The 15563-nt window shown below is 48.6% G+C and overlaps 1 protein-coding gene across 1 annotated transcript in view; it reads left to right on the top strand.

The window, feature by feature from the left end:
• The first annotated feature begins 6554 nt into the window (after window positions 1-6554).
• Window positions 6555-15563, top strand: part of EPAS1 (endothelial PAS domain protein 1) — a 56688-nt gene continuing 47679 nt past the window's right edge. Inside the window, 1 exon segment of the mRNA XM_036872950.1 lies at window positions 6555-6634. Within this exon segment, the coding sequence (XP_036728845.1) occupies window positions 6570-6634 (65 nt within the window). The 5' untranslated portion in view covers window positions 6555-6569.

The raw sequence follows: 15563 nt of genomic DNA, 5'->3' as shown, positions 1-15563 counted from the left end.
TTAAGTATGTGGACCAGGATGAAGTCTTCTGTACAGAGTGAAAGAATAAGGGAATAAAAACCATGAATAGGCTGCAGAAAGGAGTGGCTGGGTCACCTGCCTGGGGGGACAAACCTCCCACAGGACGTCATGGTTGTGCAAGAGTTGGGCAACGTTTGGCCAGGGTGGAGAGGCCTTGGCAAAGGCGTTTGCACTCCTAATAGATTCCTATCTCCTCCATGGGGCAAACAAGTATTAAAGTTCTGCACAGCACTTTAGGAGGAAGAAATCGATTGCCTTATCTAGCCTAGCATACTTTATTTGTAGTTTCTTGGAGTTTTATTCAACAAACACCCGCTGTAGCAAAGGCAGTGGGCTGGAGACCCTAGAGCATCAAGAGAAAGTGAGGCATTTCTGTTTCTGCCCATAGGAGCTACAGTTTAGTGGGGGCCGGGTGAGGGGAGGACTAGCATACAGGCGATCGCAGCCAAGGCAGGAGATGATGAATGCCGTGACGGGGAAGCGGGGCATGTGGTTTCAGGGCTTCTGCAGAGGAGAAGCGGGATAGATGGTGTTGAGCATAGCCCTGGAGCCAGATAGCCTGCATTCAAGCCCTGGATCTGCCCTTATTTGTTGAGGCATCTGGGGTAAGTTCCTTAAACACCCTGTACCTCTGTTCCCTCAACTGCAAAGTGGGAGTCATTATAGTACTGTCAGAGGGTATGTTTTAATGCTCATAAAGTTGGTTTTAGCTCTAAGACTAGAAAGGAGGGCCTGTGTTGACCTTAAGTTAGTGACTGACAACCTCCAGGCCTCAGTTTCCTCATCTGTACATTAAAGGGACTGGGTTGGACTGGATAAATGCTAATATTTTATTTATTCTAAAATTCTATTATTCTGCGATTGTGTGTACATTAAGTGCCTGCTGTGTACCCAGTACTGTGCTAAGCGCGGTGGGAGAGAGAAAAGGTAGAATATGTGCTCCCAGCCCTCAAGAAGCTATAATCTACGTGAAGAGAGGACATTAATATTCAGGATAGTTTTGGAGAATTAGAGAATATTAGAAATTAAAAACTTGGTCTTATGGGTATGAGAGAATAAAAATAGAGAGCTTAGAGTGGACCAGAATAGTCAAGAGATTTGACAGCAACGATCAGTCCAATATATAGAACTAGAAAGGCTGTAGGCAGGAGCTCAGGCTTGTTCACCAAATCCCAGAATTCTGAAGCTTGGAACATTGCATTAATATTTAAGTTAAAGTTGAACTGTAGGGGCTTCCCTGGTGGTGCAGTGGTTAAGAATTCGCCTGCCAATGCAGGGGACACGGGTTCGAGCCCTGGTCCGGGAAGATCCCACATGCCGCGGAGCATCTAAGCCCGTGCACCACAACTACTGAAGCCCGCGCGTCTAGAGCCCGTGTGCCACAACAAGAGAAGCCACCGCAATGAGCAGCTTGCGCACCGCAACAAAGAGTAGCCCCAGCTAGCCGCAACTAGAGAAAGCCCGTGCAGCAATGAAGACCCAACACAGCCAAAAATTAATTAATTAAAAAAAAAAAAAGTTAAACTGTAGAAAAACAACAGTTATCTATTTAGGATTTAGATGGAGTAAGATCTGTAAAACTCCTTGCTTAAAGCAATAATATGGTCTGAAATTATAAAGAGGCGCACACTGGTTTTCCATGTATTCCTGGATGGTGATTCTGGTAGAACCTATAGTGTTAGTTCACTTGCACGCCTCAGATTTGAACAGCCTGGGCATCCGGCAGTGTTCTCAGCCCCTTCTCTAGAGGGCAGCACACAGAGGTGACCCTGCAGAGCCCTCTAGCCACAGCTTTGGTAGAGCTTAGTATTCCTCATGCCTCCTTATCAAGGATGAGTTCTGCTCCTAAGGTTCCCCACCCTCTCCCTTAGGGGCTCTAGGCCTTCTCTCTCCAGCAGTGTTTGCACTTAGGTTTTGAGAAACCGGCCTCCTGCAGCCCTACTATCTCATAGTTTCTCAAGGTAGATGTGCAGATTAGACCATTAGTGACCCTGGCCTACACAGGTGACAAGACGCTTAACAATAGTTGGCAGATTGATGCGTGCCAAAAGACTGGTATAGGCAGTAAGTTTACCCTGTCTAGGAAACTGGGGACACCTCCTGGAAGGGGTGAGCCAGGGGCTTGAGTGGGCCTTGGAGAATGAGTGGAGGCCAGGTCAAGTTGGCAGATAAGGTGGGTAGAGGCACCAGGTACGTCCATTTCCCCCACCAGTGTCCCCCGCAACTACTCCTTGCTAAACAAACATGGGAGGCGGAAAAGCCAGTTAGGTGTGGGGGAAGGAAGCGAGATAGAAAGGACAGATGAGGCACAAGCATGATCCCCCTGGCCTCAACCAGTCACTGAGAATTCCTGCTCATCACCCAAGTGGTCAGCGATGGCCTGGCTTGATAGGCCAGTTCATGACATCCTGGCTTCAGATGAGCAGACCACAAACCCTCACAGAGCTCTCGGCCAAATTTCCTTCAGAGTAGGGCACCCAGAAATCCTGTGATACATGTCAGCACCCTCTGTGAAGGCAGGAGTATATTTCATATTTGCCATCAAAAACACACCTCCACACAGGCACCCACCAAGGTAGGGAGGACAGATGGGGTCATGGAGGTTCAGAAGGGTGAATGGTGCAGTGACTTGCTGTTATAGCCCTTCGGAGAAAATCGGAGATGAAAACGGTTTGGAACTCGGGTCTGCTTTCTAGGCCAGTTTTCCAAGCACCTTTCTTCTCTCCCAAATTGTACCCTCTCTCTTTCTCCCTTTCCCGCTCCTTTACTTTCATAAAAAAGTTATTTTTTCCCAAATAAGCAAGATGGAATCAAACTTTGCAACCTCCAAATGTATGAAATAAACATTATTCCTAATGAGCCTCTGGGAAAGTGCTCACCTTTGAACTTGGCCAAGGATTACGGAGGAAAGAAAATGTCTTAAGAACTTGATAGAGTGTTAGAGCTTCCTGGATTTTTTAAGTCAAGTTACATATTACATTTCTTTTCCTTAATAAGGGCAGTTCCAGAAATCCTTCCTGGATGATTAGACCATGTCCAAAAGCGGAGACCTACACTACTGACGCTGGTGTGGGGATTGTCATCTGGGTGCTAGGCAACAACAGGATGGGAGGCACTGTTTCCAGAATGCTCCTACTTTCCTAGGTCTCAACCCCTACTCTCTGGGTCCTTGCCAGGGAGGAGAGGAGCATGTAGGCTATCCTAGGGTGAGGTAAGGGGAGGCCTGGAACAGAACAGGGAGATGTTCAGGGAACCCAGTAGCTAAAAGGTGATAGGGCTGAGGAGGCCTCCCACTAAGACGAGCTTTTTTTCTGGATACCTTGCCTGTTCATTGGCCTGTGCTCATCTCTATTTCAGTTTCTAAGAAAATAATAAGAGTTCTGTTAAAAAAAAAACTTTCCTGAGGATAAAACACCACTGGCTATCTCTATAGTCTCTGTCTGACTCACGTGGACTATTAGACATTTTAATTTCCCTAGCTATTCCCTCACAAGCCAAGAAGTTCATCTATAGACATCAAGGTGCATCATTCACAGAAGGACTTATATCCAGTTAGGAATGTGTAACTGCTGAACATATTCTGCTTGAGGTCCCAGAACATTTGTGCTGCCCTGGGTTTGTTGTAACACGTAGAAGATATTTTAATTGTTTCCCTTTGCTTGAAACTTTTCCTCCAAGTTTCTATCTTCATGCTTTTAATCATGACCAATAAGCTCCGTGCTCCCCCATCCCTGTGATGGCATGAACTGCACCGGGCACCCCTAGTCCCACAGAGATCGGCAGTACCAGGGCTTTATAAGCACAGCCCAGCAATGTGGATGTCTGTTGCTGACCTGTTACTGCTTCGTGGCAGAGGCTGCCTTTCTCTGCACCCCAGCCCCCAGTCCCTGCGCACGGGGAAGTTTAGTACACAGACCCTGAACTGAAAATACCCCATGAACAGGCTGCCTCCTGTCCTGCACCTGCTTATTGCAGCTTAGCTTTTAAAATAAGCCATCCTGCAAAGAGCAAGTTCCCTTGGTGGCCTTGGGGTTTGTTGGAGGTTCTCTAGAATCGGCAACTTAGCTGTGACCTCAGAAGCCTTGGCTCTGGCTAGGCAAGGTCTTTGCGCCAAAACAGGCTCAGTGCCCATGGAGATAATCACCTCCTGTAATAACCACACAATCATCTCATTGTCAAAGCACAAGGAATGCAAAAATAGAAGAAATGCCACAACAGGGTTGCCCCATGGTTCAGCTAACCCAGGCTTCTGCTTCTGGCTGAGGGCACCCTGGGACACCTCGGGAGGGACAGTCCCACCCGTTGTTCTGGGTCGGCCCTGATTGGTTAAGGCCCATGCTCCTAACACCTGAGCTGAGCGCCTCTTTACCAGGCCTCACCAGGCCTGATTCCGCACCATCTTCTTGGGAACCCCTTCACCCGCTTTGTCCTGGCTCACTCCTGTTGTCCTTAATATCTCCCTGAGAAGCCCTCTGTAGTCTCCCTTTCTCCTCGCCTTGGTCAGGGCACCCGCTGTGCTCCCAGAGCTCTGGTTACTGCCTTCTGCAGCAACAGTTTCAATCCTACACGTCAGGCATGGTTCTAAGCACACTGCGTGTGTGTAGCACTTATTCCACCCAAGAGCCCAGGAGGCAGGGACTTAGAGAGCAGCTGTTTTACAGGACACCGAGGTTTAGAGAAACCTGAGTGACTTGCCCTGGGTCACAGAGGAAGCGTCTGAGCTCCCAAGCCCAGGTGGTCCATCTGGCCCATGCCCTGGCCTGCTTGTCCATCTCCCTCACTAGGCTGTCACCTCATCGTGGGCAGGGACCTGTCTTTCCTTCTGTATCCCCCAGTGCCGAGTGGACACTCAATGAATGTTGACTTAATGAAAGCAAAATATCACCAAACATAAATGCCAGATGGGATTTAAATTCCAAAGAGCCAGACTTCTTGCCAAAAGGCTAAAATGCAGAGGAGTACTTGCTCTTTGAGCTCAGTGATGGTGCCTTTTTAGAACCCTGGTTGCTTTAGGTCTTTCTTCTACATGCCGCAGAGTTAGGGGATGTAGTGTGTACAGGACAGATGGGTTTGTCACAATCTCGAAGGCGATCAGAAGTCACTCCAGTGAAACCAGAGCTGCATCTGGCATGTTTTAAATAATTAGGAGAAACAACCAAGCAGGAACACAGGAAAGAGCATTTCTTAGTTGATTCTGGAGAAATGAACCTTATCCTCCTTTGCACCGGCAGCAGGATTTGCAGTGTCCCAGGCACAGCTGAGAGACAAGTCATGAGAACCACCACCAGGGTTACACAGCGCCCCTCCACTCAGGTCTCCCCACATGGGGGCTAATCTTCTAAATGGTTTAATCGAACCCACTGTGGCCTTTGAGGCTACAGGGACTTTGGGGCTGTTTTTTCCCTGGGCTTAAAGTCTTTCTCTACTGCTGACTCACATGTTAATTATTGCTTTCCGCAGAGCGGAATTAGCAGCGCTGCCCCACTCGCCCGCCTGGATGTTATACGGCTGTGCGGCCCCCGGCCCTTTCCCGAGCAGTCAGGGGGCCAGCGTCCCAAACACAGAAACCAGCCTTTGCTCTAGAGTCTGTGGGGAAAGGGCTGCTGGGGGCGCTCTGCTTGGCCCAGGATTCTGAGGGTTAACCTCCCAGTCTTTTGACCAAAACCTCCTGAAAAGTGTAGGCAAGAGTTTCAGTTCCCTGTCACCTGTCAGCATTAATGGACAGAACTGGTGTTTCACAGAAATAATATCGACTTATTTTCTCTTTGACTACTGGGCTGGATAATGAAGTAAAAATGACATTATCTCTAATAAAAGTGATTTGCAGCAATCGCTGATAGAATCTCAGTACCAGAGATTTGCCATTAGCAGGTTAGTCAGATAAGGGGAGCAGCTGGGTTCTGTTAACCCCCTCCTGGTCTGGGGGTGTGTGTGTGTGTACGCGCGTGCGTGCGTGTGTGTTTGTGTGTGTGTGTGTGTGTGTTAGGGGGTGGGGTTGAGGTTAGGGGACTAGATTTTTAAACATTGACGTTTTAGCTAATGGTTTATTCCAAAGTGTGGGTTATTCTCCAACCCTACTTGCTTACCTTTAGGGTTGTATTGGGTTTTTAAATTGTTTGGTTCTTTTCCCTTAGGATTTTTGTGTTTGGTTGCTCTTTTTCTTTTTCTTTTCTTGGGTTGGCCCATTTTCTCACCTCCATGTTACATCACCGAAGGGGTGGAACCCTGGCCAAGCCCTGGCATCCTCCCTGCCAGAAATCTGACTCCCAGAAGGTCATCTACACATATGACATGAGGGCTTTGGGCAATGGGTGGTATTGGGCAACAGACTGTTCTGTTGTGTCAGGGAGGTGGGGTCAGAGGCAGAAACCTCCCTGGTCTCATCTGGACGGTAGGGAAGAGGAGGGAGAGGAGGGGAAGGGGGGGAGTAGGGAAGGAGGGGGCCACCGCTGTCCGCGCTCGTTCACCAGTGTCAGTGAAAGCTGACTGGCATCTGGCTCACTGAACACCCCCTGTGATTGGACAGCAGGCACAGCCAGCAGCTTCGTATGAAAACATCCTTAGGGTATGGGGATCTGTTTCCCGGGGACGGCGAGGAGTCATCGGATATTAGGTAACCTGATGATGAATGCGGCCACCATCACACCTCTTTATTAACCCACTTTCTACCCAGAAAGCAGCAAAGCATTATAACTCTGCAGTCCTAATCCCACTGCTGGGGGAATCACGGCTGGCTTAGCCTTCATCCAGCTCGCCATGTGTATCTGAAAGAGCTAGACGAAATTGTTATTGTTGGGGTAAGATGCAGTGCCAGCCTCTGTCATACATAAGCAGCTTGAAATGTTGCCTCTGCCCTCAGAGAAGATCCTTGAGATGAGGAATACTAAGGTGACGCTACCTTGCAGTTAAGTGAAACAGCTCAATTCTCCGCGTGTTCAGGGCAGGGATGAGAGGGGAGATCAATGTGGGCTGGGTAGTGTGATCAGGAAAACCTCTGATGGTGGTGGGCCTATGTTGGTTCTGAAAGTATAGGGTTTGGAATGTAGGAAAGGAAGGATCACATTTCAGATGGGAAAAAAATAGCTGGGTGGCAGGTGGGGAGCTGCGTTACGGGTGGTGGTGTAGAGTGTAGTCTAGCTGGGTGGCAGGTGGGGAGCTGAGTTATGGGTGGTGGTGTAGAGTGTAGTCTGGCTGGAGCAGGGGGTGTGCTGCAGACTTGTGGCAACTAGGGTTGGAAAGCAAAGCCGGGGCTGGTAGACCTTGAGGGGCATCTAGAGCTTGAACTTCATCGTGAGGGCAGTAGGGGGCCACTCCTCTTTTTTAAACAGGGGAATGACATGCTGAAATGGTTTGGGGGAAAAGGGGGGTGGGCTGGTGTGCTGTTCCTCTCTCTGAGGTCTGATTGGAAGTGTATTCTTCTTGATTAGTGGTCAAGGAGGTGAGGGGCAAGGGGAAACAGCTAGAGGACGGGGACTAAAGTCTGAAAATAAACGCAACACCACTGGAGCCAGAGGAGGCGTGCACCCTTGGTCAAGTTTGTTTTTCGTCCCATGGGTAGTGTTTGAGTTACTATTCAGCAAGAATGCCTTGCTGAGGTCTCTGTGGGCTGAGCCGAGGCTCCAGCTTGTGGTGGCCCAAGGGTTGCTGCCATATTTAGAGCTCTTAACAAAGGGACTTGTTTCCCCTGGCTTTTCTCCCAAGGAAGAAGGGTTCTCATATCTGCTGTCCCATGTGGCAAAAACACAGCCAGCAGAAGAGGGATCCAGGCTGGGTTCTACGCTGCCCACCACCTGGTACCTCAGTCACTAACTAGTCAGTGGGGTAGGCAATTACCTGATCATCAGCTTTATTTCCCAGTTCTTTTGTTGTTGACAGCCCTCCTCTGTGCTTGGCATCTTGTAGTCACTCAGCCATGTGTGTTGAGTGAAGGCATTCTCCCCACTCTGACTTTTCCCATCTTGCGCCCTCCCCTGCAGCCCATCTCCTGAACACCGGCACCCCTGCTCATTCCCCAGCAGTGTCTTTGTTCTCATTCCTCCTGCCCTCGTGATTGCCCCCCGTACCTGCTCCTCCTTCAAATGCCCCCTCTGGTGCCGGGTTCCCCCCATGTTGTCCAGCCTTGCAGACTTTCTTTGTTCAAACTCCTGTGGCATCCACTGACCACTGGGCCAGTCCTTTGGGACTTGACTCTTCACTTCTCTGCAAGCTCCCTGAGGTCAGGAGTGGTCGTTCCATCTTTCACTCTATTGCTCACAGCCCCAGCACATGAAAAGAGATTCACAAATATTTGTTGAATGAGTGGAGAGAAAAAGCTATTGCTGGGGGAAAAAAAGCCACAACCCTGTTTCCCAGATTGCTCAATATTATCATTTGAGAGCGTGATAGTAATATGGGGAAGACTTTTTGGCATTTCCCATGGTTTTTGATGACTTCTCTACCAAAAAATGGAGCGTAGCTTCTTAAATGTGTGTGAACATCTCACTTCACATCGTAGTATGACAGGGCAGAAATGGGACAAAGCAAAGGCTTGACATGTGACCATGTAAACAGGCTGAAAATTGTGATTCTAAAGGAGAGAAAGGGTCTCTGAGTTCTCTCTGGGTTCCTTTCTCTCTCCTTTCATTTTGCCTTTGCCTCTGCTTGCTTTCTTCATTCTGTAGACAGGGAGGCTAGAAGGGGTTATGGGATGGGGGGAGGAATGAGAGATCCCATTCAGATCCCACCCTTCTCTTGCTGTTTTGAAATACTTTAAATACCAGGCACCAGAAGTTCTGGCATCCAATTGGGATTAGTAAGGCAGATCCTATGGGTGTTTCACTATTAATATATGATCAGGCATCAGTCCTGATGAAAAGACTAAACAAATGTTGTTTCCTTTGAAATTAAAGCGTCTAAAATAAAGAAGAGAGAACTGACCCTTAAAATCATGTTCAGTACTTGAGAAGAGCTCCCTCTGACAACTGTCTATTCCAGTTTTGGCTTTTTAAATTTTTTTCAGCCAGAATGTCTGACGACACTGCCAGGGGAATTTCTGCCCCCTCCTTCCTGAATATACCCAGCGCTGGCCCCTGAGGCAGCCCAGTTCTGTTTTCTCATGACACAGTGATTATTTTTGGCACTGCACATATTTTCTCTAATGTTATTACTCCCCCCACCACCCCCCCCCCGAGCCCTTGGTTGCCTTTTGAGGAGCAATTGTTTGGGCAACTCGGTGTAAAGCAGGGGGTTAATTTTAGTTCCGTGTGGTGAGCATGGGGAGTGGGAGACAGGAGGACTTCTCCTTTGCCTCCTCTGCAGCACCTCGGCCCCGATGAGGGTGACAGCACAGGGGTCCTGTCCCCCTCACCACCGCTCATGAAAGAGCCTGCTTTCACCAGCCTCTGGGCTCACCATTCATCCTCTCTGCCGACAAGATTTGAGGGGCTATCTCGAGGTGACGCTGGGGGCTGCACCTCAGGGATGGCATCTTAATGACTTGACTTGGCGGGCGTTAGAACAGCCCCATTCAGAGTGAGTTCACTCCCTGTGCAGTTGGCTCACTCGGCCTCTGTCCATAGATGTTCTCTTGTTCACGCTGAGTGAGGAAATGGAGATTTCCAAGTGGGAAGCAGACTTCCCAGCGCTTTAACTCTTCCCTGAAGGGGAGAGGAGCTGCAGAGAACGAAACACAGTCTAAGCTGACCCAGCTGCAGCTCCCGGGAGAGGAGCAAGGCCCAGGGCTGGGAATGGAGGCCAAGGCACCAGGGATCACCTTTTCTTTCCTCCCTGAGAGGGAAAGGAGAAGAGTAAAGGGCACACTTGAATTGTCCTTACAGTCAAGCAGCAAATATTTACTTAGTTTGTCTGCCCTGGTCCAAGGTCCCATGAAGGATGCATAGAAGTAGAAGATGTTGTGTCTGTGCCCCACCCCACCAAGGCACCAAGGTACTTACAGTCTAGTTATAGCAGCAGGAGGTTTGCATAGAAAAGCCAGCAAGACCCTTTAATGAGGGCCAGTGAGAAATTTGGGCAGGAAGCACCTTGGAGAAGGGAGTGAAGGTGGCCAGGGAAGTGGCTGGGGGAAGTAGGGCCGGAACTGGCCCCAAGGCATGGAGTTTTAAGAGATAAGAAGGGATGAGATGATAGCGGTGGGGAAGATGTGAAGGGAGAGAGGGACACCAAAGTAGGGCTTAGTGAAATCCCATAAAGAAATATGAAAAGTTAAGATGCTTCCTGGCAGGAGAGGAGACCTGACTTGTTAGACTTTGGGTGGCTGTGGATGGATAAGGACAGCATCTGGGTAGCACTGACCCAGCCAGACGTTGGTATCTCCCTCATGTCCTTGGTCTCCAGATCTCATGTGTCCCCAGGTCTCTTTCTATTTAAACTGTGGACACAGACCAGTAGAATCAGCATTATCTAGGAGGTTGTTAGAAATGCAGAACCTTAGGCCCCAGCCCAGACCTACTGAGTCAGAAACTGCATTGTAACAGGATCCTGGGGTGATTCGTGGGCGGAGTCAAGTTTGAGAAGTTCTAGTCTGTGTGACTCCACTGGCAACTGTCAGCAGCGCTAGTTCAGACCCCAACTTTGATTCAAAGAGCTGGGGAAACACACACACACAAACATCTTTGAGTGTCTCTGAACTACAGCTCTTCCCAGATGGAAATCTTTTATTCTAATTAGGAATTGGATTAGAATTTTTATGTCTTCCATTGTTTATTTGGGTTTTTTTGTAATTAATTTATTTTTTGGCTGCATTGGGTCTTCGTTGCTGTGCGCAGGCTTCTCATTGCGGTGGCTACTCTTGTTGTGGAGCACGGGCTCTAGGTGCACGGGCTTCAGTAGTTGTGGCACGCAGACTCTAGAGCGCAGGCTCAGTAGTTGTGGCGCATGGGCTTAGTTGCTCCGCGGCACGTGGGATCTTCCCGGACCAGGGCTCGAACCCATGTCCCCTGCATTGGCAGGCAGATTCTTAACCACTGAGCCACCAGGGAAGTCCTAGATTTTTATGAATGATCTAGAACAGCAAGCGACTTTGAAGAATTCGCAGAACAGAAATCATTTAAGTGGTTTTTATCTAATGTCTCCAATTTGTACCACTTTGTACTAATTATGCTTTAGAGGACTCCAGAAGAACAGATGATGGGGTCCTTTCCCTCCAGAATAGGTGGTCTAGTTAGGGGGACAATATCTACAGAAGTGAAGTGAGTGAAGAACAACACAGGGCCGGATGGTGCAGCACAGAGTCTCTGAACTGGGATGCGGAGAGGTCAGCACAGGTGAGGCCTTCCTGGAGAAGACGGACGGTGGGAGGTCCTGGAAGATGAGTGCAGTTAGGCCGAGGGATGAAGAGTGTGTCCTCCAGGAACGGTGTGGGGAGGGGAAGAGCGGGCGCTAGGTCTTAGCCACCAAGGGGACACTAAGCTGCTCCCCACTCCCTCTAGAGAAAGTGCTTGCCTCATGCTGGGAAATCCATTTTACCTCTGGGGCAGGGCACTTTTTTCTTTATCCTTTTGCTGTGCAATTTCTTTGTCAGTTCTCTTAGCTGAAGGCAGTGTTGTAGGAACAGGATGGCTGCATAGGCAGAATGGCTTGAGCCGAACCATAGATTGTGCTGTTGGAAGCTTGTGGGATCCAGAGGAAGTAGGCTGCTGACGGATAGAAGCCTTAAGGAAAACCCTAAATCAGATCGGGTACCAGCTTGGGTGTGGGGAAACACCCTCACGCCCAGGGAAGTGGCACCAAGGAAAAGAGTCTAGTGAGAGTGAAACCTGCAGCCTGTGGTGTCTGTAGATGCTGAGAGCAAAGTAGGAACATTTTTCCTTTGTGAGACAGACATCTCCAAGCAGAGACAAATGATCCCGCTGGGCCTGGTTTGTTGTCATTGTGGGGCTGACCTAGGACAAGAGGGTGACCAGGATGTCCCCTCTGCTGCTTCCCAGACCAAGAGCTCATCAAATTAAGTATTCTTAGAGGGTTTCACCCCCGATACACCCGGCTCAGCTAAACCTTTTGAACTTGCGAGAGGGATCTGCTTATGGGCATGTTGGGGAAGGTTGCCTGATGGCCATCAAGAGTATAGGATTGGGCTTCCCTGGTGGTGCAGCGGTTGAGAATCCACCTGCCAATGCAGGGGACACGGGTTCGAGCCCTGGTCTGGGAAGATCCCACATGCCGCGGAGCAACTGGGCCCGTGAGCCACAACTACTGAGCCTGCGCGTCTGGAGCCTGTGCTCCGCAACAAGAGAGGCCGCGATAGTGAGAGGCCCGCGCACCGCGATGAAGAGTGGCCCCCACTTGCCGCAACTAGAGAAAGCCCTCGCACAGAAACGAAGACCCAACACAGCCAAAAATAGATAAATAAGTAAATAAATTTATTTTTAAAAAAATAGAGTATAAGATTTAGGGTCAAATGGTAGGTTTGAGTGCTAGCTCCATCACTGGGTGACACCAGGCATGTCACTAACATCCTTGGAGTCTGTTTCGTCATGTGTGAAATAGGGACGATACATGCCTACCTCCCCAGGTTGTTTCAGGATTCAGTCAGAGGCAGTGTGATGAGAGTTCTTTGTCAAACGACAAGCACTGTGTGTGGTTCTTTCTTAGCTGTAGCAGCAGCAGCCCTTCAGCATGCTGAGGTTAATTAGTCCCTCAGCTGGAGTCTGCACAGTAGAGGGGTTCGGGCCGTACTGAGCATCAGAGGCCGGAGAGAACAGTGGGGAGCCAGGCAAATGCTCCTTGTGGACACGCGCTTTCCTCCCCTCTTCATGGGGGGTCTTCTCTATCAGTAGACATGCTGAGATCGGGGTAGGTGGAAAGAAAACCTTATTTTTACACTGGGGCATGAGGTCCTGCTGACCAACAAGAGTGGCCATCTTCGCAGAACTGGATTCTCCAGGTTCAGTACAGTTGGTCATCTTTCTTCAGACGTTTTAACCTGGACACTGCGTGAGGGGAAGAGGAAGCCCGAGAGAGCTGGTCAGAGGGCAGGGAAAGTTGCTGAGACAGTATGCACACCCCGCTTTCCTTCCCCGGGTATCTCCCTCTGAAGCACTTCTCTGGGGCTCCACATTCAGTAATGGTGGCCATGATCCTGAAGATGCTGTTACCAAATTCATCTCCTCAACTTTCAGAGGCGATCACGGTGAGAAAGCCATGGGGAGCTGGCGGCAAGCTGGATATGTGTCATCTTGTGTTATAAAAATAAATTAAAAAGCAACACCTGATACAAAGGTAGTTATCATAGTGTTATTTATAACAGCTGGAAATTAGAAACCATTTCTGAACATCTGTCAAGCGCATTGCGATCCACCCATACAATATGATATTGCTGGCTGTTAGGAATATTTTTAAAGAGTTCTCTAAAATATAAAATTTTAAGTAACAAGCATAAATCCAATGAGAGCTCAGTTTTTTTCTTTATACCTTTCTGTATTTTCAAAATTGCCTGCACTAAATATGCATTACCCTTATTCCACCAAAGCCTTTTTAAAAAGTGACATCTTAAACTAGGTTATGAGATGGTAATGCATAATGAAGGTCTATTTCCAACTGTGTGACACATCTAGTGCTGCTTGGCAATGGGCTCTCTGTTCACGTGTCCTTGAAAAAGTCAGAGCTCGGGGGTTTGGTTCCAGCTCCACACATTCCCATTACCTTTCTGAGCCTCAATTTTCCTCACCTCTAAAATGGGAATAACGGTACCTGCTCTTTGTATCCTACCGGGCGAGATTTACAGATTAACATATAAAGTGCTTTATAAGGTGTAATGAGTGATACAAATGTAAGGCCGTATTACTCATTAATATGTTGAATAGAGAACCCCGCTAAGGTTTGGGCTTGGTGAAGCTAAGCATAGACACAGATCGTCACTGTCGCTCCTGTGCATGCACGCTTTTCCCAGCTGGGCTGGAGACTGCACATGTCCTCAGATGACGTAAGGAGCTGGGTTATCTGGAGCCCCAGATGGGCTATACCTATGGGGCTGCTTGGTAATTGGGTCTGCTGCTCTCTTCCCCAAGGCTGCCTGGGGCCTAGAAGGCCACCAGATAAGCATCTCCAGTGGGCCCCGAGCAGATTTGACCATTAGAGGGCCGTGTTGGGTGGGCCCCAGACATTACTGTCAGCTCTGAATGCAGTCCAGGCCAGTCTTCAGGGGCACAGACGACCGGAGTGGGTCAGGGAGCTGGGGGCTTAGCCCCAGGGGAGGGGAGATGGGGAGGATGAGAAATGAGACACTTCCCAGGATTCCTCCTTCAGGGCAGGGCTGAGTGAAAATATCTGTTCTTGTTTTAGCCACTCCAGCCCTCACCTCTTCTTTGTATCCCTTCTTTTAGGGCTTTTGATACACTAGTCTGGAGTATTAGTCTTATCTCTCAGTTGGGCTGTGCTCTCTTTCAGGGCAGAGACCAGACCTCTCACAGAGGTATGCATATTGATGCCTTTCCCCCTTGTGGAGTTCTGTCTGATCTGCCCAGTTTCTCCTGAATTTGCTAATGTAATTTCTTCCATTTTGACTGGCTAACTTTGATGCCCTTTCCTCTCCTATATAATATATAATCTATATAATAGATTCCCCTACGCATCACTACTGTCTTCGGCAAACATCAGAATATCCCAGAAAGTTGGCCAACACCACCCTCTTTTAAAATATTTTGCCACTCCTTTGGAATTGCCTTCAGAGCCAAAGACCATTCTTTTCAATACCTTCAATTGTGGCAAGGCCTTATCTTTGAGGGCATATTTTATTCTTTCAAACAACTGAGACCCATCCACAGCCAAGTCTGGTGACTAAAGGGGGTGGCTACACAGGATAATGTCGTTTGGGGTTTAAAATGATGTATGTTCTATGAAGTATTATGATTGATTTTCTTGTGTGACTCTGAGGTTCTTTCTAAAGGACCTCCCAAAATACTTAGAGCAGTGGCCATTTCACCAGAATAAAGTTTGTACCTTCTCCCGAGGTGGCTATTTTGAGGGGTAGCTGCCTTTTATGTGGCCTCGATTCAAGTCTGTCTCCTTATTTTTACCTACCTCTTTCTGTCAGTCATAGCCTCTGGGACAGTGATGGCCACATGAGCTCCTAGATAAATAACTGTTTGGTTTATGATGGTGACTCCAAATTTGCTGAGTGTGGACACAGTGCATGGTAGGGGGAGAGATGTGGTTAGGTTTAAGAAGTAGATCTGGGTTTCAGAACTCCAAAGACAGATGATCACAGGCTCAGAAACCTTTTACTAAGCCCTCCAGGTGATTCTTCTGCAGGCTAAAGTTGAGATCCATTGCTCTGCAAAATTGGGACCAATACCACTGCATAATTTAAATAAGGATCAGATGAGAATGTTTATGAACTGCACCTAGCCCCAGTGCTCAGTAAATATCAGTTTCCTTTTCCTTCCACCAAAAAAACAAAACAACACAACACACACAAAAAACAGCCTTTTTATTTCAAAGCTGACTGCTTTGCAACAGTGGTTCCCAGCCCCGGCTGCACAGGAGAATCACATGGGAAGCTTCAAAACCCCTTAATAGGCTGCACCGCAGGCCTATTAAATAGGACT

The sequence above is a fragment of the Balaenoptera musculus genome, chromosome 13, assembly GCF_009873245.2.
Source record: "Balaenoptera musculus isolate JJ_BM4_2016_0621 chromosome 13, mBalMus1.pri.v3, whole genome shotgun sequence".
Taxonomy (NCBI): Eukaryota; Metazoa; Chordata; class Mammalia; order Artiodactyla; family Balaenopteridae; genus Balaenoptera; species Balaenoptera musculus.
Note: the sequence above shows the minus strand (reverse complement) of the source record. Positions and strands in the feature narration are given on the sequence as shown.